The sequence below is a fragment of the Megalops cyprinoides genome, chromosome 15 (assembly GCF_013368585.1).
Source record: "Megalops cyprinoides isolate fMegCyp1 chromosome 15, fMegCyp1.pri, whole genome shotgun sequence".
Classification (NCBI taxonomy): Eukaryota; Metazoa; Chordata; class Actinopteri; order Elopiformes; family Megalopidae; genus Megalops; species Megalops cyprinoides.
Window position 1 is genome coordinate 8,098,843 of NC_050597.1, and position 27,842 is coordinate 8,126,684.

The 27,842-nt window shown below is 41.0% G+C and overlaps 1 protein-coding gene across 2 annotated transcripts; it reads left to right on the top strand.

The window, feature by feature from the left end:
- The first annotated feature begins 394 nt into the window (after positions 1–394).
- LOC118790152 (phosphatidylcholine:ceramide cholinephosphotransferase 1-like) lies at positions 395–27,740 on the top strand. Of its 2 annotated transcripts, none has more exons than XM_036546993.1 (6): positions 395–621; positions 21,833–22,746; positions 23,083–23,200; positions 24,785–24,938; positions 26,676–26,842; positions 27,268–27,740. In XM_036546993.1, the coding sequence occupies exons 2-6, from the start codon at positions 22,124–22,126 to the stop codon at positions 27,439–27,441; spliced, it is 1,236 nt and encodes a 411-aa protein (XP_036402886.1). In that variant the 5' UTR covers positions 395–621; positions 21,833–22,123; the 3' UTR covers positions 27,442–27,740. The 2 variants fall into 2 exon arrangements, with proteins under 2 accessions (XP_036402886.1, XP_036402887.1); XM_036546994.1 differs by lacking the exon at positions 395–621 and adding an exon at positions 19,746–19,834.
- The last annotated feature ends 102 nt before the right edge of the window (positions 27,741–27,842 follow it).

A 27,842-nucleotide genomic window follows, 5' to 3' on the forward strand; every position in this document is an offset into this window, starting at 1 on the left:
CCAACACATATGTGTATGTTGAACAGAGGTTATTCAATGAGGCATATAATAACAACGATATTATCCTTCTGTTCCTGGCAGACGACTCGCAGAAACAATAGCTAACTGAACACTACTAACAAAGCCTCAGTTTACTCTTGAGTGGGCATTGTCACTTAGAGGAGTACTTCAGAACGAAATGATGAACTCACAGACCGAATCAAGACGTTTCTTGTTTTAAAATGATCATGTGGGCTCAGAATATAATAGGACATCCACGCCAACACAATAGCCAACTCGTTCCAGGTAATGGTAATCGCCGGACCCTCCGAGGTTGCGTAAAATGACGCTGTGGATTGTGGGCTAAGAAAGGAACCCCCCTTCTACGCGCATCAAAATCCGTAAAACGTAGCCGCCCACCACACCATAAGCTACGTTACAAATTATGTTAGTAAGTCGCCAGAACTGCGGGCAAACCAGCATGTGAAGTGAAACGATCAGGTTCTAGTTAGTGGAAGACATACAGGCAATTATAAGTTTTACCTTTATTTCAAGAAAGAAGAACATGCTTGTGGGTTTACTGCTATTCGCCAGCTGTGCCAAGATGATGTACAAGTAGCTAGCTGGCTAACTCAGAGATCGGTGAGTACACTCAAAGTAACAATGTATCAAGGGAGCTAACTAGCTACATAACTAAGGTTGTCTGTCTGCCAACTAATTACCTAGCCATACCACTCATTTGTGTGGTTAGCTGGCTAGCTAAGGAGATGTGTAAAACAGCTAACTGGCTACTTCATCCGAAGAAATGGCCGTGTTGCTTGTTTACGCTGGTGAAAAGTAATTAACGTTAGCTAACCTACCTGTTTCTAATGGAAGTCTATACACTTATGTTGTTTGCTGGCTAACTAGTAAGCGTAAACTAGTGGCACTTTTTTCTTAAAAATCAACTTAACATTAGGTAAGAAATTGTTGAGGTTGAGAGCTAGTAACTATTTGTAAGGGAAAAGGTGTTAGCACTCTCTATTTGTAAGGTATTGGCTAACGTTAGCTAGCCACTTTATGTGTTTGTGTATATCTGTGGATGCGGTGGGCTCTCTTAATAGTGAGCCTTACTGACTAGCTAGTTAGTAGCTTTAGTGATATCCCTCACCTGTTAGCAAACGTTATCTATATATTGCCAGACTCTACCTAGTATCGAAACAAAGGCCAGTTGTTGGTAAGACAGTGACTGTGTTTCCCATAATGCAGAAGAGTGGGTTGAGTTTTGTGAAACTGATTAATGTCAGCTTGTTATTTTGCTAGCCATGTAGCTAACTATGTCTTCTTTGGTCTTGAGGCTAGCTAGTTCATTTTAATTAGCTTGATGGCTTTGCGTGGTGTGGTTGCATGCCTGCTACATATTTAGTCTACCTGTTGTCGTCATGATCAGTAATAATAATAAATAATAAGACAACTGTCTAGATTGTTAGCTATGTTAATTAAAGATTGTGTTTGAAACCACTGTTTAACCAGCTAAGCATTCATAGAAACTAAGCATTTCAGATGTCCGATAGCTGTAGCTAGTTAGAAATTGCGGCTTGCCTTGAGAAATTGAGAAAGGCCTAAAGCCCTGAAAACTGCTCGGATCCCTTTCTGTTGAATCTTACTAGAATAATATCTTCCTTAAGCGCCATACTCAATTTTCGATGTAGACTGTTCTGAAGAGTGACTGTAACATACATTAGTTTCCAAGTTAATTGAGGTGTCTTGCCTGCTAGTCTAGCTATCTGTCACCATATATTCACGTCCATGGTTGGACAGGTATTTGGCTGATGATTTCGTAATACAAATACTTGATAGATGATTCCTTTGGGTGATGTACGTTTCTCGCGATATTTGCCAATAACTAAAACAAGCCCTTTCAGGTTTAAATGATGAAAAGTGTGTGCATGTTGAAGATCAGCAATATGTGGAAACCCCAGTGTTATGAACTGGCGTGCTTCAAATTTTAAAAACCGATTTCTGCCCAAACTCTTCATCTATAGTACAGTACTTGTTTCATTCACACACTGTTTCATAAGGCAACATTTAGCGACTCTATAAACACACAAAGCAGGTTAGAGAATGCTTTTAATCAAGTGGACTGTCAAGTATTTCATTTTTAATATATGTAACATTTATTTTGCATATTTCTTCCTTTCTCTGAACTTTTAGCAAATATCACGCCAGGTGTTTTCTCAATTTGCCCTGACTTGTTTCTGTGTCAGTTGTAGAATTTGATAGACCTGAAAAACTCCCTTTCTCTCATAGCCGGTAATCATTAAGCTAATCATTCATAAGCCTATTCTATGCATTGATCTGTTGACTGAGTAGGGCTACTTTAATATCCTGTTATAGGGCTGGATATTCACTGAGGCTGTTGTGTGTTAAGTACCTTGCCCAAGGGTACAACAGCAGTGGGCCAGCGGGGAATCAAACCAGCAACCTTTCAGTTACTAGCCCTGCCCCTTACCACTACTCCACTGTACTTTCTGTAATTTATTACTGAATAAGTTCCTCAAATAATTTAATATTGCAAAATTAGATTTTTAGATGTGCCAAGCACTTTGCAAGTTGACTTTACAAGGATGATTGTAGAACACTTGTTAGAGAAACTCAAACGTTTTCTTTCTTTTAGAGAAGAGCTTACTACCAGCAGCCAGTGAAAAATTAGCCAGTCCGTAACATAATGTTTCAGCATCTGTTTCAGGCAAGCTATTTCCTGTAGAACCACACCATCAAAGAAGGAACAAGAGAGTCATTGAATGAGCAGGATTTTTTTTATTATTATTTCCTGTGAGTCTCTTGAGAGAAAAAAAAAAAACACTTGTGTATTAACAATACAGAGTACAACATCACACCAGTATTCAAAGTCATACACAGACAGAGATAAGTAATCAAGTCTATGACAAACAATTATGTGCCCCACAAACTGTGTTCTGCACAATGGCTTTAAAGTGTCTAAAAGATTTCAAAGTACTTCTGATTTCAGAAGTTGTGGCAAGTTGTTCCATGCCCATGCAGCACAAGGAAAGGCAATTTTCCTTAGCTCTGAGAATATCCTGGGATCATTAAAAAACAACCAGCTTCTGTAGTACTGAGGACACAGTATGCATGTGCATAACTTCACCATAGTCAATCACAGATAGAAAGGTTGCTCAGACAGGTCTTGCCTCAGAGGAAAAGCAAGACGTGTTTCAGAAATACAAGCCCAGTTTTATTTTAGGTTTCCTCACAAGGTTATCAGTGTGTGGTTTGTAGGTGAGCATGCTGGCCAACCATTTAGGGGCAACAAGATGAGAGGACTGGGTGAAAAGTGAATATTGGATAGCAGCAAATGACAAGCTTTTTGAGTTGTGGTGGGAATGGGAGTGTTTATTTGTTCCATCAGCAGAGTCCTACCATGACCAATAACAGAAGCAGAGTGGAATGATTGAAAGCTAGGTGTCCCAGTTGAAACAGTAGGTGATTTTGCTCTTTCCAGATTTGTATTGTCTAGCAATAAAATGACAAGCTTTGTAACACTAATAGTAATAATAATAGCCAGAGCCTGATTTGGTGTCGCATATGACAGCTTCACATTTTCAAAAATCATGAGGTGCATCAGAGCCAGCTCCCAATGATTCTGCAGATAGAGCTCCAATGCCTATCTTGACAAGTGTGCTGGCTGTATACGCACTTTCAGAAATGTGCTGCATACTACACTTGAGCCAGAATGGTCTTGCATTCTGTGGGGTACCCTGTGGTGTAATGTTACTAATGCTAGCTATTTGAGTAGGAAGAGTGCTGGCAAGGTAACAAAAAGAGGATTGGAGAAAACATGGTTTGCTGTATAATTTCACAACCAGTATGTGGTGCAATGAATGATTTTTTTGAGTGTTCTCTATATGTTTTAATTCATACTCTGAATTCATGTGTTTTGAAATTGTTTTAGAGATGATATGTTGAATATTAATCCTCCTAGGCATTCAATATCATTAAAATGTGTCTTTGCATTTAAGGCAAGGTGGTTTAAATTTCTTTTCTTTTTATTCTCAAGGTTTCCCATACCATCAATTTTTATGGTTTATGTATTGCATTACCATCACTTTATTAAAAGTAATAAATATGTCAGATATTAATCATCACTCTTTTAAATCACTGAGGAAGTGATAGTTGAGTATTAGGGCTTTTAAGATAAAGCAGATCTTATTTGATCCCCTGTTGTGTGACCTGGTTTTTTCCATGGAGCCACATGAAACAGGCTTTTGCCTGGGGATAGGGAAGCAAACCACAACAGAGATATTTTTGCTCTTGCTTTTTAAGAAGGTGGGTTATGTGGTCACTCCCTTGAGGTTCAAAAATTCAGGGATAGAGTAGAACTGAAACAAAGTAGAGTCTCAGGATGAAATGTTGCTAGCGTTCTGAACAGTAGCATTCTAAGTGGGGTTATTTGGTGAAGAAGGTAACAAGATGCTTAACAGTATGCCTGCCATAGAGCGAGAGGGTACAACATGGTTTGATGACCCAGAGTGAATGACTGTTTTGTCATCATGGATGCATCGTTGACATTTAGCACACCTCTAGATCTGCAGATGAACATATGGAAGAAAGAATCATCTCTGTGAGTCTAGACACTAACCTAAGTGTATAATTAGGATTTTTACCCCCAGTTGTCTTTGCGGTGATCAGGTGGTGGCAGACCCATGTGGATGCTGTCTCCATAGAAACATTTGCTTGAGTTTAGAGGGTTTTGAGGAGGTGGTTTTCTTCTGTAAAGAGTTTAACTATAATTTTGGTGGTGAAACGCTTACTGCTTATTGGTTAGCCCATGCACATACAATGGTGGTATTTGTGGTTGAATGTTTGACTTGACAAAGTGGTCTGTCTTCAGTTGCTGATACCATTCTCATTCTGTATTGTTTGTCTTGCATATTAATTGCTTGATTTACTTATGTAAAGCAATTCCCATATTCCATAGGTAGTCTCCATATTCTATGGGTATGGTGCTACCTAATGGAACCACATCTGTTATTGCCTCATAGGACTTAACTCTAGTGTGTGCGTACCACATGTTGTTTTCCTTTTGTATTGGGATGCAGTGGTACGTTAGAGGATGCAGATGGGGAAATCTTGCACAGAACATGACTGGAGCTGCTTGCCTGTTGTTTTCCACTCCAAATTGGAAACACATGAGAGAATTCTCAGAAACTCACACAGTGTGTCCAAGTTTATTGCGTCTGAAATAGCCAGTCACACACGAACTGGCCCTCTTTGATGTATGTGGCATAATAGGACTACCTAAGATTCGCTTTTTGTTTTCACAAACATTGCCTGAATTTGCAGAATTTTTACTGTTACTTGACCCCTGCTTTTTTTGGACACATTGCTAACTGACCTTTAAGCTCCTAAGCCAAAACCGTTAAGCCAAACCACAAGACGTAAACTGAAATGGCTCTCTCTTATTTTTGGTGTCATCAGTTGTACACTAACCTAACCTCACCATTACCACATCCTTCGCACTTGGGCAGCAGTGTCGGAGCATTTACTTATACATGCGCCCACTACAACTATTTTTCCACAGTGCCCCAAGAGAGCAGATGCCCACTGGAGTCTGGGCAATTGGTACATCTCCTTGACGTTATCTGAGCTCCCTCATCTGAGCTCCATCATCAGTAATATTTTGTGATATACAAGGTGAAGGTGAAGAACAGTGATGTGGATTTTTGAGGGTTGGTGCCAGTTAGTCTCTGCTGGGACGTGGAGAGGCTGATACCTTGGCCCCCAAAGCTGTTTTCCCTCCAACGCAGGCCCTGACCTTTATATAGTGCACTTATAAAAATTCCCTGTTGACTCACAGTAAATCTTCCTTTGGATGTGTTTTGGGTGTAATGCCGTACAGACACTTTGCAGACTTTCACAGATGCTGCACAGATTCACTAATCTTAATAGCTTGTGGATTGGCAGATGTACTGGGCAGGCCGAATGGGGTCAGCCGTTTGGATGATTTAAAAAATCAATGAATCTGTGCTGCTCACTTTCTGATACAGTACTTATTACTTAACATGGCCAAAGGTGACTTTTGTGATGTTATATTATACATTATGCATTTAACTAACTGGTGGCAAGAAACATTACAGCCAGTACCCTGTTTACATTCATGCAGATGAATGTCGACCTTTTTGTCTTGGTGTCTCCTGATTTTTAAGCATCTGACCGTAGATCAATAGTTTAAGCTATCTCTGCCTACAAGGCAAAGTGGTATGAGTCATCAACTTCACTTCTGCTGTACAGGGACAAGACTGAATATGGTGGCCGGTGTGCTTTCAGGAAGGGGAATTAACTAACCATCTTACTGGGCAGATTTGGACACAGCCCGAACAAGCAGCTCCCCTGAGGTGATGACAGTACCTTAATTCTGCCACTAGATGGCATAACGACACACTAATAAGGGTATCTACCAACGTAGTTATAGCCTCTGAACAGTGCTTGTTCTGTTCTTGTTTTCCAGCTAAAAGCACAGGGCAAGTTGTATTTTGGTCCAGTGTCCTCATTTATTTGTCCCACTTAAATTAAACCTCAGATGACTCCAAATATAGCAAGAGGGTTGCAGTTACCTTTGTCTGATATTGATCATCTGCCTGGAGTTGTGTACATGCAGGCAGTCAGACTGCATGTGAATCGAATGCACTGTGTGGATGAAGCCCTTAGTGCCACTTTCTGTGACTCCCACAATTAGGTCAGAAGACCACATACATGAAAGCGGTGTGGAAGAGTGGGACTCTATATAGAGACTGTTTATTCAGTTGTGTGTTGAGAAAAAATTGTGCTGAACTTCTATTTAACCCCCTTCCTTACCTATAAACAGGTAAAAACCTTTAATTAGATCTTCTGAAATTCCTCCCAGTGAATCACTATTAATGAGGATGGTTTTCAAGTTAAGCAAATACAGAAAATAAGGAACAGGAATGAAGAAGAATGGAGGATGTCACCTCTCTTGTAACAGTCAGGTGCTCAGCAGATTCATCAAGAGGACAGTAATATCATAAGCAAAACAAAGTGATTCCTTGCAGTGTCTTTATTTTTAATATCTCACGCGATCATTTCCCCAGAGTGGCTCTTCAGACAGCAATCAGTGACAGACAAGCCACATGATTCCAATTCATTAACAAACAGCATCTGCCAGGGGTGCCATCTCCTTGATTACGGTCCCTCCAGTGTTCAGAGAAAAATGTGCTCGTCATGTTATTGGGATGGTGCTGGGAAATATTTCCCTAGGTAACAACTAAGCTTGTTAAAAGGCCTGTGTGTTGTTATGATATAAGGCAACGTGTTAGCTCAGAAAAGCTTTATTGTGTGCTAGACCTGGGACAACCTCAAGTACATCTAGGAGAAGCTCTCGCTACGTGGAAGTCCAAAGCTTATAAAAGTTTCCCAGTAAAGTTATGGCATGAATTTTGCATGACTTTCAGCTGTCAAACCTATGGAAATAGATCAGAACCTGTCTTTACAAGGAATCAGATAAATTTCTGTAGATGAAATGTTACTGCAGGAATTGTCGGCTTTTGTACTGCATTGGTATGCTGCATTTTAGCTTCAATTAGGGCAGATATGCATCATTTCCAGTTGAAGAGGACACCATAAACTCTTAACATTGCTCTTTCATTATTTTTAAATGAAGAATTTAAATTATGAAGTATTCACCATTCTGGTAATGGTGCCTTAGAAGTTTTAAAAGAAAACAAAGCGCTTTACACTCCTAAAATGGTGAGCCAAACTATGATAAATGAAAAGCCATATACTGTATTTGTCAGGTAAAACTGCAGTGTTGTTTTGTATTATTAACACATCATAAGTTGTGAAAACAGAACTGCCTGTTTTCTGAGGCTTTCACATGGCCTCTGCACTCTAGTATCAAAGCTGTCGCATCATCAAAAGGCATATTTTTGTTGTCCAAGAATTTCAGTAGTGCTGTCGTCAGTAAATCTGTTCAACTGATTATCATTTCTCATATCATTCCTCAGCTGTCAGCATGGTTCATCCATGCCTGCTATCAAAGTGTGATCAGCAGGACAAAAATGCAGACGCATACCGCTCAAATCCATCCAGAGTGCTCCATAATCTCCACAGTGTGTTACTACCAGCAGTCAAGAGACCGTTGTCTCTCTTTCTCATTTGTCCATTTGAACTGTAAAATCACACAAACTGGCAACAGAAGAGTTAAGCGATTTGCTCCAGAAACACAAAAATGTGGGGATGAACCTGTAGTGAACTGATTATTCGTTTACCAGCTCTCGTGTTTCTATTCCACATTTCACACCTATTTTCTGACAGCAGGGAATTGCTTTTCATTTTTCCTGTTTGCTCTAGGTTGGCTTTTTTAAATTCTGCTTTTTTATGCAACTTTATTGTTTGCAAATCAGTTTGACTTTTAAAAATATGCCAAGATACAAGGGCTGATGAATTTTCTTGGTGTTCTTGTAGAGATATTCAGATTATGTGTTTTACAGAAGATAAAAACTTTGTTACACTTAGTCCTTGGCGCATGTCAACATGGACCTCTGAGTCTGTGACTACAGTAACATTTAATGCTGCAGAGTAGGTTCTGAGGTAATTCAGGGGAAGTAAAATGTTCCCTTTGTGTCACGGCTTTGGCATTGAGTACTTGGCTTTCCTGCTACAGTTCAAAGACATGCTGTGTTGTCAGCTCCAGATTGTTTCTGGTCCAGGCGTGTGTGTGTGTGTGTGTGTCTGCACGCGTGTCAACATGTGTGTGTCTGCGTGTGTGTGTGTGCGCATGCATGTGGGTGTGTGCGCATGCATGTGGGTATGTGCGTGTGCGTGCACGTCTGTGTGTCTGTGTGTGTGTGTGCGCGTGTGTGTGCATGTGTGTGCGTGTGCATGTGTGCGCGTGTGTGTGCGTGTGCATGTGTCTGTGTGTGCGTGCGCGTGTGCGTGTGTGTGTGCGCGCGCCTTGTGATGGATTGAAGTCCTCTCCAGGTTGTATTGCTGCCCGGTGCACCGGTGCGTGCCCTCTGAAGGGTAATGCAGTTACTGAAAGTGGACGGATGAATTTTGTGTCCTAAGAGGTTTTGTTTCAACTTCTGAATTAGATAAAAGAGCCACAATGTATTTGGGAAGAAGGTGGAGCCAGCGTAATGACATTGCTCACGAGTATGATAGCTGACTCAAGTGTTTTTAGAAAAGACTAAAGCTTACAGTAAGTGCATACTTAATAAACATATTCTTGTGCCATCTCTTCGAGTACAGTAAACCAGTGATTAGGCTGATAATGCTTAATCCTTTACTAGCCCTGTTCCACCTTGATGCATGCAGCCTCAGGTTATGTGGTCTAGCCTTAAGTGTTACATAATGCTCTGTGCAGAACTGCATCTTGTGGGAATGCTAAATGCACCTCCCACATTTTGTAATTTTCTCTGCATGAATATCTTTTACATACCCATTGCAAACTGGCAATGCCGTCCTTACTTGTGGGAACTTGCATTGCATGTGTTGGGGTTAGGCCTGTATAAATTTGTCTTAAGTCACTCTGGGTAAGAGCATTGTCTGAGTAAATAAATCGCAATGAAAACAGTAATAACATAAACAGCAATTGTAACTGACTAGTAGAAAGTAGCAGTGGTAGAGTAAGGCCAGGCATTGGGCTGACAAACTGATATCTCCAGGGAGAAGTGAATGCAGGCACTGGGCCCACAGCTGATATACTTTGAGGTGTTCACCTTCAGGAGCACAGACAGAATGCCAGCATATCTCACTACGTTGGCTCGCAAATCTAGGGTCTTGTGGTTGCTGGTAGTATAACGTTATATTTGGACCTGTGAAGTGCATACATAGTATGGATTAATGTATGGATTAATTTTGTCCCTTGCTTTAGATTTTCGGTGTCAGATGCATGGATTGAAATGCCACTTAACATTTGCAATTCTATTATATCTTATTCTATTATATCTATTATCTCTTTATAATTTTTATTTAATTTTCAGTTGTATATCTTTAAATAATTCATTTGTTGCAGAACAACTCGGAACCTCACCGATCATTCAAAAGAATTTTTTTTTTTTTAAATCTAGTGCCTTCCTTTGTCAATCTCTGAGCATTTCGGTGTCTGTCTGTCTCTTGAACCCAGCTGCTTCAAGAGCCTATGGTGTTCATGCCGTAGGTTATTAACACTTCTAGACAGCTCAGCTGTCAAAACAGCAGTCATACAGAGTGATCCTTCTCAGCCTCTCTCTCCATTTGGGCACTTACTTTGCAACTGAGATCATTCTTGTTTTAAACAGTGACAATCACATGTCTTGTTGTAGAGATGGCACCAATTCCAGAAAAAGTTTTCTGCCGCATGGATAGTTAGCTAGTAGGTAAGGATTTTATAACAAACTTTGGCAATTTCTTTAGCCATTGTTTATCTTTCATGGTTATGGTCAGCTGGAATGTTAGTTTTGTGTAGCCTGTACGAGGACAGTTGAGTTAATACAAGGTTCTGGTTGGAGGAAAAAGTTGCCAATATTTTAATTCTTGTGCATTCTACTGTAAGTGTGATGCCTTCTTGATCACTGCTGTAAATAAGCACCCACAACGACCCATTACAGTTGGAATAACTTAAAGGTCCTTGGTGATAATGATCTCGTATGAATAGTGTAGCATGTAAAATAATGGTGATAATCTGGTTAAAAAATTTCTGCAGAGGGACATCCAGGAAATGCTAACTCTAAAGACATTTGAACTATATGGACGAGATGAGGATAACATGCATGACTTAAAAAACCCCATATTTGGTGGAACTCAGAGGAAGGAACTCCTTTGCAATCTTTGCTGATTAGCTGAGTGTTTTCTTTTTTTGTATCAGTCAGTTGGTGGTTGTATGAAGGGAAGGCAGTGAACCTCTGCATAGCCCTAGTGGTTTGTCAGTATGCTTAAATTTCACGTGGTGACGATGCAATGTGCTGGCGGTATGGTTTGTGGTATGCCAAGTTTGATTTGCAGAACTGGTTTTCTCTTACCATCCTGGCTGTTTCCTCAAAGTACTTCCATCGTAGGGACAACAGGCCCAAGCAGTGCAGGGAGTGAATGTGTCACTGTGGTTTCACGTCTCAGACCTTGGCCAAAAATGGCCAAACCCTGAAATAACTGGCAGGTTTTGACAGTGTGTTTAAAAAAGAAGAAGCACTTATGAAACACTTTTTTTTTTTAAAGCACAGTATTATCAGTCCTCATACAACACGTTTTTAGGAGTGAATAGTTTTCAAACAAAGTCAAATCTTTAATGTGCTGACCTTTTACGATATTTCTGACAACTCAGCAGGGTTTGCAATGTTCCCGTGAGTGTGCACGCATGCACACTCTTATCAGAAACTGCTTTCTGTTTTATCATTTGTCTCCCTAGCAGCTGTTCTGCACCCTGTTCTCAGCCACCCTAATTCACACATGTTCTGCAGTCTGTCCCGTCATTTTCCTATGGAAGTTTAGCATCAGAGTTGTAGCAGCGTGTTGTGTGGTTGTGTTTCTTGGAGGACTCGGTGTGTGACTTTCCCAGGAGTCATGTGATAGAGTGGGAGGACAGAGCGACTGCCTTTACTGGAAACTGCAGTAACTTTTTCCTACTTTTTGAACGCCTGGGCTGCATTTTAGAATGCGTTGAGTCATACCTAGATTATAAGTGACCCCTCGATTTAAAGCAGACAGTTCCCTAAAAAGGGATGGAAGTAGAACAGTGAAACATCACAGAACTAAAGCTTTTATATTATACAGAATATAACTACAGAATATACATTCCTGAAAAGGTTCTGGCGTGTGCTGGGAGAAGATGAGGAAGCAGGAATACATGAATGTGGAGGTATGTGGGGTATTTATACTGTCTGAAAAACCGGTTTGACCAGGTTCATATTGGAGGACATTTGTCTCAAAAGTCGTCCTTATTGAGCATTGTGTAAAATTCCTTTACGTAAGACCCATTGTGCTCATATCCTGGGAGTCTGAGATGACTAATAAACCAGTTTCAGCATGCAAAATATGGGGCAATAATGGGGCTTCAGCACCTTATCAGCACTACTTCATTAGTCTTCAGACGAATGTTTAGCAAACAAGAGGAGGACGCAACAGCACCGTGGTACTGCGGTTCATAACTGTGTTCCATGCCGTGACATGAAAACCCCCCAGGAATGACGAGGCTAATCTGAAACAAACTGCTGTAATTTGTTATTTACTGGCATTACCCCGCATCAGAAGTGATCTGGAGAAGGAAATCTGCATCATATCATTCCAATAGTAGAAGGATCAAGTGGGCTGTTAGTCGTTCTCGGAATGCATTGTAAAATTAACTAATTTTGCAATGGGGTGGACATGACTAAGTGAATACGCAAATCCTCAAAAAGAACAAGTGCTCGAGCGTCAAAAACGCTGCTGGATTGCTTGCTGATCGGTAACATACTAATTACGTAGATCAGCCAAAACAAGCTTTGGTTGAGCTGTTCAGTTAAAGGTGCATTCGCTTTAAAGAATGGGTGTCCGAGGAGGACAGATATTACCATAATTTAATAAGAGAAGGCACTTCTGAACTGTTCATGGTCCACAGCCTCTAAAGGGGTGGGAGTGGGCGGGGGTGGGGGGGGGTTGGGTTGACAAGGCATTCACCAAACTGTTTGTATGTAGCATCACCAAAAAGGATGCAGAAATAACATTCTCGAGAAACCGTAGCGGTACTCACGACCGACATTCACAGTGCAAAGCAAACTTGCCACAAAACCACCACCTCGGGGCATCACTCAGCTTGCGCAGTTAAAGCACGCCGACAAACTTTGCAGTCAGCAGCAGGCAGCAGAAGGCAAATCGCTGTCGCCTCGCTCACACAGCCGTTCACTGACATGACCCCACTTGGAGAGCCACTGAGGTCTTCACCAGACTGCTTGCTCAGCAGCGGTTACCGCTGAGTTTTGTCTAAGGTGAGCCTGTTATCGCAACGTCTTGCGGCGTGCCCTCATTCAGTCGAAATGGTTCTAATTTTTGTAGGGGGGGGGCATTCAGTGAGCCCCCTCTCTGCAGAAACGTTTTTAATTCAGTTGACACACTTTTCTGAACCTTCAAATTAAAGTAAGTGAGGTGACATTCAGTGACCTACTTTTGATGGCTAATGTTTTTGCTGTGAAATAGGATATATCCTGTAATCATGAAATCCTCATTGGTGTTTCTTCAATTTGCATGTGATTTTTTTTTAAAGAACATTGAAACACTGACTTATTATTCGATTTTAGATTAAAGTATCCTGACCTGGTTGTAAACGACTTCACTTTATCATTTGCGGTCAGAAATTCCAGTTGGTGTGTCTCATCTGCCTGTGAGTAAATTGTATGAAGATGTTTTGACAAGCATATTAGTTAAATTACCTGCAGGCTTCTCTGGACCTAAACTGATCACTTCTTGTTTGTTAGTCAATGTTATACTGAGGATTTAAAATAAAATCAGGGCTGTGAGGTATGATGTGTTTGTAATTAATATTTTTGTTTTATTCTGTTTTATTTGAAGGTATTAAGGGGAAATTGCTTGCTGATGTAAAAGATGTTTGTTGGACTTTATGGAAAATATAATTCATAGTTTACAATATTTGAATGTGATCAAGCAATATTTCATTTTAGAAATGAATTTTGCTCTCAGTTTTTGGAGTAAATACTTGCTGCTCATCTCTGGTCTCCAACCCCCTTTGCGGAGAGCAGCAACCTGGGTCAGATCGTTGCGGATCACACCAAATCACCTGTTCTTGGAATAGAAGGGCACCTGTTAACCATTGACAATTTGGAGACCGCTGGCATCAGGGTTTCCATGTACAGTAGTAGGGTTAAGGAAAGAGCACACTAAAAATAAATAGACTGAAACACTACCCTGAGGTTCTATGAAAACATCAGAGGACCATTTTATTGTTTCGCTGGATATAAATGGTACTAGACTTGTGAATAAAGACTTGCTAGTAATGCATTCCATCAGAGAGGCAATGTGATGAGAAAACAATGCCTGTCAGTGTCTGATGAAGGGGGATAATAAGGGTTATTACTGTCTGGGACTGCCATTTAGCTTAAAGTCATTGCAACTGAATAATTTCAGGCGTCTGCTTAGTTATAAGGTCATGTTTAAATTGAGGTTTGTGCAGTGTAGTTAAAATGTTGTAAACCGTTGACCCCATCTTGGTTTTCGGTACTGGCCTAATGTAATTGTTGAGGAGAAATATATATGTATGTATGTCAGAGGTGGACACCCCAGCTTCAGAAAGTAAAAATCCTACCATGTGTTTGCTATTCACTAAACAAGGTGATTTCACTAATTAGCTCCTCTACCTGGCTGAAGAGTTGTGCTAATTAAATTCAGCTGGTGTAGTACATAGGTGGAACAAATACGTGGCAGGACTTTTACTTTCTGAAGCCGGGGTGTCCATCTCTGATGTATGTACATATTCTGTATTCCCAGAAGTATTGAAGTTGTTCTGAAGACACAGGGTGGCTCAACAAAAATAAATATTCATGTATTATTTACCTCCTGTGTACATTTCCAGACATATATATGTACTCTTTGAAATGTATTTAATCCTTTGTCTTACAGTATGCATGTCATTGAAAATGGAATGCATCAGAAATGGCTCAAATTGTAGCTTTATGTTTGATAAATATTTCTTTTTTTTCGTTTGCAGTGCTATTCTGAGACCATGAAAGCAAACAGCACAGTTAATTTACTTGTAGTACCCAGCAGCATTCATGTCAGTGATTTAGTGGATTCATAAAATCGTGTTTACTTTCACACCTGTCTGCATATCACAGCATATCTGCAGCATAGTCTGCATATCCTGTTCATGTTCGGCTGTGTGCTGATGCTGGGCCTGTTCTATAATTTTACATGCATTTCAAACAGCTGATGAAATGTCATTTCAGCTGTGTTAATGAGCTACAGTGCAGATACTGGAACTTCATCATGCCTGGGTCATTGTAAAGTCATGTTTTGCAAAGGCGTTTATTGAGTCTTTTTAAAATGTTTCTTTTTCTAGAATACAGTGTTGACTCACCTTCTCAGGTGAGTAAATGCTACCCTTGAAATGAACCGTAACTTCATTTCCTCTTTGGATAGAAATGACTGTGTGGTTTATCATGCGTCGCTAGATTTAACAATCACGGTCCTGTTTTGATACCTGAGCAAATGTTGCTTATCTCATGCTTCAGGTCCAGTTCCTGTTACGTTTGTAGACAGTACGTGCAGGAGAGAGGAATGGCAAGTTTGCAGTCTAATGCAAATGGTTTCATTATTATAACACCATGCAGTGTTCTCCAGGACACAGCTGTGTGTGCTTGTGTGCAGTAAGGGGTGGGCTGTAGGCTAGCACCTCTCCGTGACCAATGGAGCCACATCCTGCAAATGCCGTGAGATGCATATGTCTTGTAACAGCGAAAACAGGAAATTATAGTTTTATGACGTTATTTTTCTGCTAGTGCGTAACCCCTCCATGTAGTTCAAAGCTGTGCTCGCTTAGTCCGAACAAGTAGCAGCTGTTGTACACACCTTTTCCTTTTGGAGCATATGTTCTTCACAGTGTTCATATGTTTCCTTTTAATCTTTACTGTGGCTGTTCCAATAAACTGCTTGGACTTGGCAAATATTATTTGTTCAGCACTGTTCAGGAGGAAAACTCTAGGAAGCAGCTATTTCTTTCTTTTTTTAAATATAGCCTAAATGGTGAGAGTATCAGGTGAGCACAATGTGAGGATGGATTTCTTCAGACTACCTGAACCATCCACCCTGATAGTAAATGCACACTTTTTGCTTCACCAAAAGCTACATAAACCCACGTGGAACTCGAAATGTTAAAATAATTTGGTTTAGCATAAACAGCTTGGTGATTTCACAATGGTGACTTGCAGTTCTGTAATCTTTGTTCAAGCCATCACTTGATGGACAGTCTTTATCTTTCCACTGCTTGGTGTGTGAACCTGATATGTTCTATATCAGGGCTTATCTCTGTGGTTGTGAGGGGGTGATCTGTCCTACTCTTTGTTTTCTCATTACATTCAGTTTTAATTTTGAGTTTGGGCAGGGGGTGTAGAAAGGCCATTGAATTGTACTGATATAGTTAAGTTAATTGATATATTAAAGTACCATTCACAACCTATTACATAGACCTAAAGGTTGCTGCTTCGATTCTGGTGGGGGGTGGGTGGGTGGATTTATCGAGGACACAGGTGATATGTAAATGATTCCAACAGGATGATGTATTGAAAGCAGGAAGGCCTCATGCTATTTACTGCCCAGTGGGCTTGCACCAGGACCTTTAAATGTGTTTCAGCAGCAGTATGAAGCCAGTGAAGAACGCCAAGGGTGGCAGAGACAGGGATGTCTTTAGAAAGGCTGAAGCAGCATTCTGAATGAGGCTAAAGTGGTCTGGCGCTATAGGCAGAGGGTTGATATGTACTGTTAATGTCCAGGTTTCTTTAAATTAATTTGTACTGATGTGGAGACAGCACCCTTTATATTGTCAGTGTATTGGAAAGGAAGACCTGCACAGAGTGTACTTGCCAGCGTGAACGTACAGACCTGTGGGGAATGTATATATAGCTCTGTTATGTCATGCTGCTGATTCAGCTTGTTGTGATGGAGACACTGAGGTGTTTTTCTTCTTAGGGGTAAGTTCAGAAGCATTTTCCCAATGGCTTATCATACCACCTAAAGCATTCCGGACAAAATTTAGTCCATTTCTTTAAATGTAATGGAAGCAAATTTAACAAACTGCACAATTGCTAATCTAGGAAATGGTTGCCGCTCTCTCAATGAGTTCAATTTCATATATATATATATATATATATATATATGTGTGTGTGTGTGTATGTATATATATATATATCTAATATATATATATATATATATATATAATATATATATATATATATATATATATATATATATATATATATATATAAATAATTAGTTCAAGAATCCAGATTTCCATTTCCCTACTTAATGTGAAGTTTTATGTCTTGTTTTGGTCAGGAGTGATTTCTGTCATGACCCTACCTTAACAGAGCACTTGCCCCATAGCTGTATGGCTTATGTGATTCTGGCATGGAGACACACACCAGTCACATCTGTCTTGAATGCACTGATGCTGGCAAACCTAGGTTTAACAGGCTTGCAAAGTATCAGATGGAAATGTGGGATTACCTTGGAGCATAGCACTGATGCAAGTCGCATTGTACCCCGCAGTCCAGACACGCCTGGTTTCCTTTCCATTCACTCTGCACTGTCGTACTTTGCCCAAAATGTTGTTATGGGTTAATGGGCTTTCAGGCTCTGAGATTCATAGTTTCACTGAAAAACCTGTACTTCAGTGAACTTTTTTTTTTTTTTTTTTTAACTGAGCAGATTACTGAAAGCTTGACTGAATTAATTACTTGCATATATTGAGTTGAAATGAACGTTAATACCCAGTCTAAATTCCATGTACCACTCCACACATGCCTAGACTTGCTCTCAGGAGACTGTGGTATGTATATCTCTTGGCTCTGCATGATTTAGAGACGGGAGACGGCAAACACATTAATGTGGCATTCATGGAAACTTTTTAATTAATATTTACAATTAAATCTTCTGCTTTTGCATGGTCTTCAGGAGGAAACTCAGATTATCATTTGATAGCATAATATATAGAAATAATGTATTTCTCAAGGGCTATAATGAAAGTTACAGGGCTTACTGGACTGTTTGGAGTATAGACACCAAGGTACAGCACATTATGGCTATATCTCTGCTACATGGATATTTGGACTTGTGTAGGCTTTAACAGAAGCTACAGGGCTTTCTCTCACAGGAGTGTACTGTACTTGGAAAGTGTATGTGTACAGCAGCAAGTGTCTGCTCCTTTTCAAGGTTTTGCACAGATAAAACTGAACACACTCGTTCATGTCCTCTGAAAGACATGAACGAGTGTGGACATTTCTGCTTTCATCCTCCTTATCACCAATCTCTCCTAATCTTTATTTTTTTCACTGGCAGCCCAGCAGTCCTTTCAACCATGGTGGATTTCAGAACAGAGATGAGTCCAAAAAAACATAACAGTGAGAACAGAAGGTGACTATAGATAATATGTCATGGCAACAGAAAATACCAAAATAATGAGTATCCAATGGAATAGATATTCTTTGGAAGTTGTTACATGAATTTACTAAACAATGATGCCTGTGAAGACACATTCAAGGACAACCACTGATGAAAGTTCAGGGAGAGAAAAGAAAAAGGAAATTAAATTATTCTTTAGCTGAATGTTGAGGTGATACTCATTTTTGTCTCTACAACAACTTAAAGATGTACATAAAGCTGATAAAATATCTATACAGATATGTGGTGCATTTTTGACCAAAAGGAATTTTTGAAGTCTGAAGATACAAAGTGTGGATTATCTCTAATCTATTAAATCAATGTTAAGAAGATCCCTTTTAAATGAAATGTCTCCATAGTGAGTCCCACACTGATATCAAAAGAGTAAGAAGACATTGTGAGTATCTCATTGCATTTTTAGAAATGTCTGTTTGCCTGAAAACTTTTCAGTTGATGGATTCATATTTTCACCGCATGTTGGTGATCCACAGTACTTTGTAGTCACTATCAGTTACTGTTGTGAAATGTTGATGTCTGTGTTAGAGGTCGTGTGATCGGGTTTATGAGAAATCAGTGATTCCCCAGTAAGTGAATGTGCAAACTTGAATGAATGGCTGAAAACGAAAGGAACACGTCACCAGGGCCACACTGTTACACATGAGCAGAAGTGGGCCTGCCATACCTGTTTGGCAGATCCAGGATGGGGCTGATAAGCGCGAGCGTCGCTCTCCCAAACGCAGGTCTCTAGAAGTCAAGTTTCAGAGGCTGTTTTGTCTGCTCCTGTCTGTGTTGTCACCATCGCATCACTGAAAGAACGGCCAAAGGTCTGGCGTGATTAGCTGACTCAGACGGTTAATCTTTCTCCACTACTGCTGCTGTAACTGGTCGGACTCGCAGCTGAACCTGGGTGACGAAATCCTGCCTGAGGGCCTCCGCTGTTGTTGGCAGACTGTAGCAAAAGGTCTCCCTGTAAGGGGATGGAGAACACGACTGACGCCACTAGAGAGGGGCTTAGGGTTGAGCTGCAGTTCTGCGCTACAGAGGAGGTTTTGACATAGCCACAGGCACGGTTGTATGTCCTGAAATACCACTTTCTCCACTACTCGCTGCAAACCACTGAAGGCAAGTAGCACTTTATCTTTATTTAGAAATTGCATATGTGTTTTTATTTTCAAGTGACAAGGACTGTTGTCATATTTCATTCAAGGGTGGGGGGGGGTGACTTTGAAACTTATTTTCACCTATTTTAGATTATTGTAGAATATAGTGCTTTTTCCTGTTAAGACTTAATTTGAGATTAAGATTTTCATACATTTAAGTAACAGGTCTCATAATTAATCCTGAAGTGGTTTGCTTTGCGAGATGACATGAAACCCATATAAACAGTGCTCCAACAGGGCAGTGCAGTGTAGAACAGACCTTTTCCAGGTGTGGGCTGAGGGGCCAGGCTTTGTACAGGTGGCACTTTACCCAAGTAATTAATGTCTCCCCTCTGCTATCTGAAAACAAGATTGTGAAATGGCTCAGCCTTGGCTTATCACTGGACCTTGAGCTCGATGATATAAGACAACCCACCATGTGACTATTGAAGTAAATGTGTGTAAAAGGACTCCTCTATGCTGGCCACCGGCAGCCAGGAATAGAAACAGGTTGGGAACATCTTCAGGAAGTGGAGTCCCATTGCTTTGACACATGAGGAAATGAAAGCGGAAGCCGAATGGTACAGACCGTCCTCAGATGTAACCCGGTTCATCTCCGCGTGTTTCTCTTCAGGGAATGTGTTTTCAGTTACGACTGACTCTCGGCTCTCTGTCATTGTCAGGGCTCCTCTTCATGTTAGCACAGAATGTGCTAACCAGTCTGCTGTCATCTGTACTGCTATTGTGATATGAAACACGGAATGCAGGAAGACTAGGGGGAAAAGCTGGTGATGTTTATGTGGGGAAACTGGTTGTCATGTAGCTACATCAACCTTGCCTTTTTCTCCAAAGCTGTTTTGATCTGAGTGCTCATCACAATATATAGCTGTGGTTGAAACTATGGTGAAAATCATTATTATTAAAATGTTTGATGGTGTTCAAAGTGTATAAACATATAAAATCTCTTAATTGTTTTTTCATTTTTGTAGCTAAACTGTGAGGTATGTCTTACCAGTGAAGACATACTTCACTTGATTTATTCTCATTTTGAAATTGTGTTCCTTTTTTTGTTGTGAGTATTTTTGGATTCACTCATACACATTCAAAAAGATTGAAAAATGTTTCCTGTTGAAAATTTTAGTGGAGGCACGATAACGATTGGACAGAAATAGTGTATAGTTGCCTGCGTGTTATGTATAGTGCAATCCAGGGAAGTGTCTCCTTTCTGGTGTATTATCTGAAATGTAGAAAAGATTACGAGAGAGAGGACAACTCTAATTTCAGCCACACAAGCGTCTCTGATCACAGACAGAACGATAGTGTAAACAGCAGTAGTAAATCTATGAGACGTCCTTTTAGTAATAATTAAGCTTTTAATAAGGCTGCTCCACCTTTGTCTTTCCCTAAGGGGCTTCTGTGAATTGGTCTTTCTTAGAATGTGGGCTTGAGATATGTGCACAGCGCTGTAGTGGCAGACTTTCTAGAAAATGGACGTTTTTTTTACAATTCTTGGAAGTTACAAGCACATATCGTACCTCACCGGATAAAGCGCAATTACTTCAGTTAGCAACCAAAGGGCAAATCATGAAGTATATACTTGCGCTAAAACGATCTGTCAGATTCTCTGTGTCATTAAGCCCTGAGTGATGAGTGTGTAGAAAGAGAGAGTACACACCCAGTGACATCAGTGGTGCTAAGCCAGCACTAATGTATTACTTCATACCTATCCTTACACATAATTAAACATCTAAAACATTTAAATTATAGATTTTTTTTAAATAAAGGTTACTAGAATTGCAAATAAAAGTCCATTCTTGTGTTGCCTCCACTTTAAACATCATCATATTGTGTGACATTTCTTGTTATTTAGACGAAAAAAAATCTAACCTCATTGGGAGTGATGGATAGCTTTGTGCTGTGTACAGGATCCAGGTTCCTTCTGGCCACCCCAATAGGCACTTTCATGTTTAAATGACCTGTCAGGGGAATGTAACTTCAAAATAGTAACCTGGTCTGTCTAATGGATTTGAAAGCTTGACCTCCCTCCCTCTACAAAGCTTCCCTTCAGGTTGTCACAGTTTCCCAGAAATCCCAAGTGCCCTTGCAAAAAATGTAATGCTTAGAAGAAGTTTACATCGTAGCGAGAGAACTTGACAGGTGTAGTTTTTTTTGTGCTTTTTTTTGTCCTTTATACGACCCTGTTTTAGAATCGGCGGTTGTACGTTACTCATTTCCCTCTCGCAGGAGCAGTGAAGCGAGACGAATGTAATCCTTTGACGCAGTCGCTTGTAGCCAGCAGCGGATTTTTTACTGTGTAAGTCACACTCACAGAGTGAATCACGGGCTGCCTGAGAGGTGTGACGAGGAAGCCCTGGATGACCCACCCACGACTATCCCTGGCAACGTTCGCTCCTCCAGTTTGTTCTGCCGCTGTGGGCTTCCTGTCATTGTGAGCAGATACTTGGTTTCAAACCACGGCCAGGGGCTTTGCTGACTGGACCGCTCTGGAGCAGTTGATAATTTATTACCTGCATGCAAAGGTTTATATTAATATATTTGTCTTGCGTTTGTCTCCACAGGGAACAAGTGGATAAAATACACTTGATGAAGCAATCTTGAGCGTTGTGACTGTTGGACACAAAACTCCAGTGGATTATTCACGACTCTTACTGAACCTGGATCAGCCCCCCGCCCACCCCCCTCTGAGAGGGGTGTGATTTGACTGGCTTCCCCAGGCGTCCGTGTCCAATGTCCTTGAAAGACGATGTGCAGGACCCGGACAGGACTCTGTGTTCAGTAGACCAAGTGAGTGGCACCGGCGGCCCCCACAGCCCCCCGACCCCCGTCCTGAGCCGCGCCCCCAGGCCGAGATGAAGAGCGTGGCGTCGTGGTCGGCGGAGGAGGTGTCCCGCTGGCTGGCGGAGGAGGGCATGCCGGAGTACTCGGAGTCCGGCGTGCGTCTGAGCGGCCGCGAGCTGCTGCAGCTGACGGAGGCCGACTTCCAGGGGCCCCCGCTGATGCTGGTCTCCTCGGACAGCGGCCGGCGGCTGCTGGAGAAGGTGGAGACCCTGAAAATCGAGCACCACATCGAGGCGCACAAAAACGGCCACGCCAACGGCCACGCGGTTGCCATGGGCGATGGGCACGATCGCGGCGCCGGCGGTGAGGCCAAGCGGAACGGGGCCATCAACGGGTTCCACAAGGAGAGGGAGATGGTCCGGATCTCCATCCCGGAGCCCAAGCGGTCGTCCTTTCCCATGGAGTGGGGCAAGACGGGGCTTTCCTTCCTCTACGCAGTGTGCTGCTTCGTGTCCACCACTGTCATCATCTCCATCGTCCACGAGCGCGTGCCCCCCAAGGAGGAGAGCCCGCCACTGCCGGACAAGTTCTTCGACATTTTCAACAGGGTGGAGTGGGCTTTCTCCATATGCGAGATCAATGGCATGCTGTTGGTAGGCCTGTGGCTGCTACAGTGGACATTACTAAAATACAGGTAACTAACCAAACGTGCAATTACTGCAAGGCAGATATGCTTTGTAGCAGGTAGCATAGCGATAAGGAGCAGGGCTCGTTTGCTGGTTTGTTTCCCCATTGGGGCACTGCTGCTGTACTCTTGGGCGAGATACTTAACTCACATTTGCCTCAGTAAATATTCTGCTGTATAAACGGATAACATTTAAAAATTGTAACCCGTGCAAGTCTCTCTGGATAAGAGTGCCTGCTGAATGACAATAATGTAATGTAATGTAGTATTTCCACGCATGCACGTGTTGAATTTCGTAATGCTCATTCTCTGCATTTACGTAGTTGCTTAAATCCTCCTCTCCAGATCCATCGTCGGGCGGCGGTTCTTCTTCATCGTTGGCACGCTGTACCTGTACAGATGTGTCACTATGTATGTCACCACTCTCCCTGTGCCTGGAATGCACTTCAAGTGCTCTCCCAAGGTATGTCATCCAGCTGCCTGCAGTGATAGAGAACTGTACACTTAAGGTTGGCTTTTCCTCGTAGTGAGAGTAAATAAAACAAAACTCAAATGAGCAACTACTATAAATACAAGCTCATTTCAAAGTGACCTGATTTCACGCAAACTATTTGGGTATAATGCTGATTGCTTAGTTTTGTGTCTTAGTTTGTACCATAGAGCACTATTATGTAAGGATTTTGACTAATAGAAATGCTAAAAAATCTATTTATTACCCAAGTTATGAAGAATATACTGACATGTAGGTTAAAATATTTTTGAGTGTCAGTTTTAATTTGAGTAAGTATTTTGTTAGTTTTTTGCTAAAGCTAGGTCACCAAGCTTGAAGAAATGTAGAAATGTAGAAATGAAGAAATGTAAATGTAAATACATCACCTTCAGCCAAATAATTTTTTTTTTTTTTTTTTTTTTTTTTTAATTTTCATTTTTTGTGAATAATAATGTGTTCCATCATGCCATTACACCTTTTTATTAAAAGGGATGAACATATCAATCTCAATTTAAATATGTGTATTTTTGAATGTGACGAGAAGCCAGAACTTTGCATTGAATGATGCCGTGATAAAGGTGTAGTGGCAGGTTCCATTGAGAGGCCAGTGACAGGCCCAGCTCCACAGAGAGCTCATTCCCACCACCAAGGTCAGGGGAAGCCGCTTGTCTGCAGAAAGACAGATGAGAGCATTTTCCTTTCTCTCGGGTCCTGGGATTGGTTTCCTGTTTAACTAAATTATCACAGGCTCACAGGCTGCCTTCCAGCGATTGGTTGCCTGGCTTTCATCTGTGCCCATGGGTGTGACTTTTTTTTTTTTTTTTGCCAGTACAACTGTATTTTACGAGTCATGTGGTTTTATTTCAACACTCCAATTCATAGTACAGATCCTCTGGGTAGAGGGACTTCATTGAAATAAGCGTTTAACATTTAAATTTTGCATTCTGTTTCACTATGACAAGATTGCTACATGTAGAATATGATGTTTTTATCCATAGGTTTATTTGTTTGATTTATTTTTTTAATTGAGTAGGTCACTGATATATCTGATATTACGGAGCCTTAATTCCGAAGTTATCATACATGTTTACAGTCCACTGTTCAGATTTATGTGAGCAATATGAAAATAAATAAAAATCTGTAATTTGTACTCTAAAATCAATATGGTAAAATAATTTATTTTACAAATCAGTGGGGGTATGAATTGTGACGCTTTCTTCTTAAAATAGTTTAGTAGTGCTTGGATAAATTCAAGTAGGCCAATGCTATAATCAGCTTGTTGGACAGACATTTGGAGAGTTGCCTGAAAAGTAATGCCCCACTTTTTTCCTTTGCAAACATGTTTTGAAGAAGCGTAATTTGTCCTCATCATTGGTGGATTTTGTTGGTGATATGCCTGTCACTTTTCCACATAACCTGTTTCCACATCTGGAGCTTTTTTTCCCCCCTCCCTTTCCTGTGGAAAAAAATAATTGGTGCAGGGGTTTCTAAACAACCATGTAGGCCTATTTAAAGTGCAGTGATTTTCATGCTTTTTGATATGTGTTGTTGTTGCAGCTTTTTGGAGACTGGGAGGCCCAGATGCGCAGGGTGATGAAGATGATCGCTGGGGGAGGCCTGTCCATCACCGGTTCTCACACCATGTGTGGGGACTACCTGTACAGCGGCCACACCGTCATGCTGACGCTAACCTATCTCTTTATCAAAGAGTGTGAGTAGCCCTCTCCTCTGGCCTGTACTAGGGTCGGCAGTGTAGCATAATGGTTAGGGAGCAGGACTCGCATCCAAAAGGTTGCCAGTTTGATTCCCTAGGGGGCAGCTGCTGCTGTACCCTTGGGCAAGGTACTTAACCCACAATTGCCTCAGTAAATATCCAGCTGTAGAAATGGATAATATTGTAAAAAAACTGTAAATGGTGTACGTCAGTCTGGATAAGAGCGTTTGCTAAATGCCAATAATGCAATGTAATGTACTGTACCATTTATCATAAATATCAATATAAAAGCATAATTCTTGCAACAGTCTACCAGGGCTGATAGTGGAAGTTAGTGGAACACTGTTGGAGTGTTAACAACCCAGGCTCAACACATTGCTAGATACACTCTGTACTATAGGCGAAATCACAGCTCTACCTTGGCCGAGTAGCCCGTTACTTGTCATTGAAATTATGTTCTCATGCTGTACCTCTGTGAGCGCTATACTGTGTGCAACAGCGGGTGATGTCATCTCCAAGAGCCAGAACAAGGGTATGTTTTGTTCCCTTATCTGGGGACCTTGGTCTCTGGCTTGGTAAGCAAATCATAGCCCTTGTTATGCTGAACAGATGGTGAGAGTTGCAGTTAAAACTGGAAGCATTTCTGCCCTGTTACACACATATCTTTAGCAGATTGCATGGTTCATTGTCCATGTTATCTGCTGTTGGGCTCAGAGGAATGCTGCTTTCTTGTAATTTGAATATTTTAAAGTGTAATGTTTGGTTTATCCACAATTAGATCTTTTTGCCAGTAAACTTCAATATTCATCAGATCCATAAAGCTCACAGAAAATGTAGAAAAATAGCCTGGCAGGTATCTTCAGTGTGATGTCATTCTAAAAACATGCTGCACTAAGCATCAGAAACATATGGTGAAAATGTTTGATTTTTTTTTATTGCTCAAAATAACAATAACAAGAAAAATGGAATTTTGACAAGCATGATTATCACTATTGGGAAGTCTGTTGATGCTACAGTGACATCTGGTGGATGTTTTATGTACTTATGGCTTGAACGCAATGAAAAATGACTTAAATCAGCACTAAACACTTGTAGTATAACTCCGGACAAAAATAGTTTTTTCTTAAGAGGACTACAGTAATAGATTATCTGTTACTGTGTGTCATTCTACTGTTGAGTATTCCAGACAGCATCTGTAAGTGTGAAAGTGATCATATAAATACCAGGAACCATGTAGAATAACGTCTGAGTTTATCCATGAGAGGTCTAAAAATAGTAGCAGTTTCATTGTTTGACAACTAAATGGAACCGGAGACGAAGTAAGAGTCTGAGACTGTGGGCTCTAACTCCCTCCAGACTTGACATTCCCTTTCTGCTGCAGTAAATATAGAAAGCACCAGTAAAAATGCAAACACTGATAAGAAACCAATCATGGTTCATGTCTCTACCAGCTAGCTTTTACCTTGTCCAGCTGTTGAAACCTGGTCATGCAGCACTTCTAATATTGTTGACTTCTTATATGTTTTTTGCTTGTGTTGTACTCTGCCTCACTTGTAAGTTGCTTTGGATAAAAGGATCTGCCAAATCAATAAATGTAAATGTTCATGATTGTATAGAATAGGACTGGTTCTTGATGCTCAGTGTTGCTTTTAAGTACTCCACACATCTTAAAACATCAGATGGAAATTTTTAAGCAGGGCTTTCATATCACTGTGATCACATCTGGTTTTCCAGATTCCCCGAAAAGATTCTGGTGGTACCACTGCATCTGCTGGACTCTGAGCGCTGTGGGGATCTTCTGCATTCTGCTCGCACACGACCACTACACTGTGGATGTAGTGGTAGCTTACTACATCACTACACGGCTCTTCTGGTGGTACCACACCCTGGCTAATCAGCAAGTAAGTGAGAGACGGGCCAGGCATGCTGTGTCGCTCCGCTCGGTACTCTTAGCTGTCAAATGGCTGAAGAGAGAGTCGCCTCAGGTGTATTCCTCCGTGGTGTGGCATGATAACCAGAATGGATTTTGATTGTTTACTGAAAGAATATTGAGAAGAAATTGTGACCATTAACTTATGTTTGGGGAAACCCTTCCATTCCTTAAATAATATGATAATATATAATAAAATACTTGTTAGCCCTATAATCATTTTGCTTTCATGTATGATCCACTGTTTTCTGTAAGTCTGGAAGATATCTGGCTGCTTGACAGTTACAATTATGTTATCAGTCAGTCAAGTAATACTTAAATGTGTGACCCATTTTGCTTAAATCCAGGTGAAAATACAGAGATGTCATTTTTTTCCCCTCTCTGTCCACTGTCCAGGTGCTAAAAGAGACCTCACAGAACAACCCCTTCTCAAGGGTCTGGTGGTATAGACTATTCCAGTACTTTGAAGAGAATGTCCAAGGCGTCGTCCCTAGGAACTACCAGCTGCCCTTCTCATTGCAAGCGGTGGCGTGGAGCCGTGTGAGATACAGCAGGATTGACTCGGAGTGACTGGGAGAACCGCCTCGAGTGCTGTCTCCCCTCGAAGAAGACGCCATAGCCGGCTCTTCGTAGCTCCTTTTACCTGGAGCGGTTCCCTTTTTTCGACATATCCCAGTCAAGCTGGTCAGCACTGTGACTTGTGTTTTCTAAAGCATTTCATGATGGAATGGATCAGTGAAAGCACTGTAAGCGCTACTTCCCTCAATGGATTTTGTGTTGTGAGCATTAGCAAGTGCTCCATGGTAGGGCTTACAAGCTTTGCAAATTTTTCATGAAATTATGATTGAGTTGCTCAAGAATTGTCTGGATCTAAAAAAAAAACAGGTTTTCTATGAAGACACTTTACTTCCACAGGGTCTACTATGTAAAGCTTTATTCTCAGTAGACATGGCCGAGGTGCAAAAAGACTT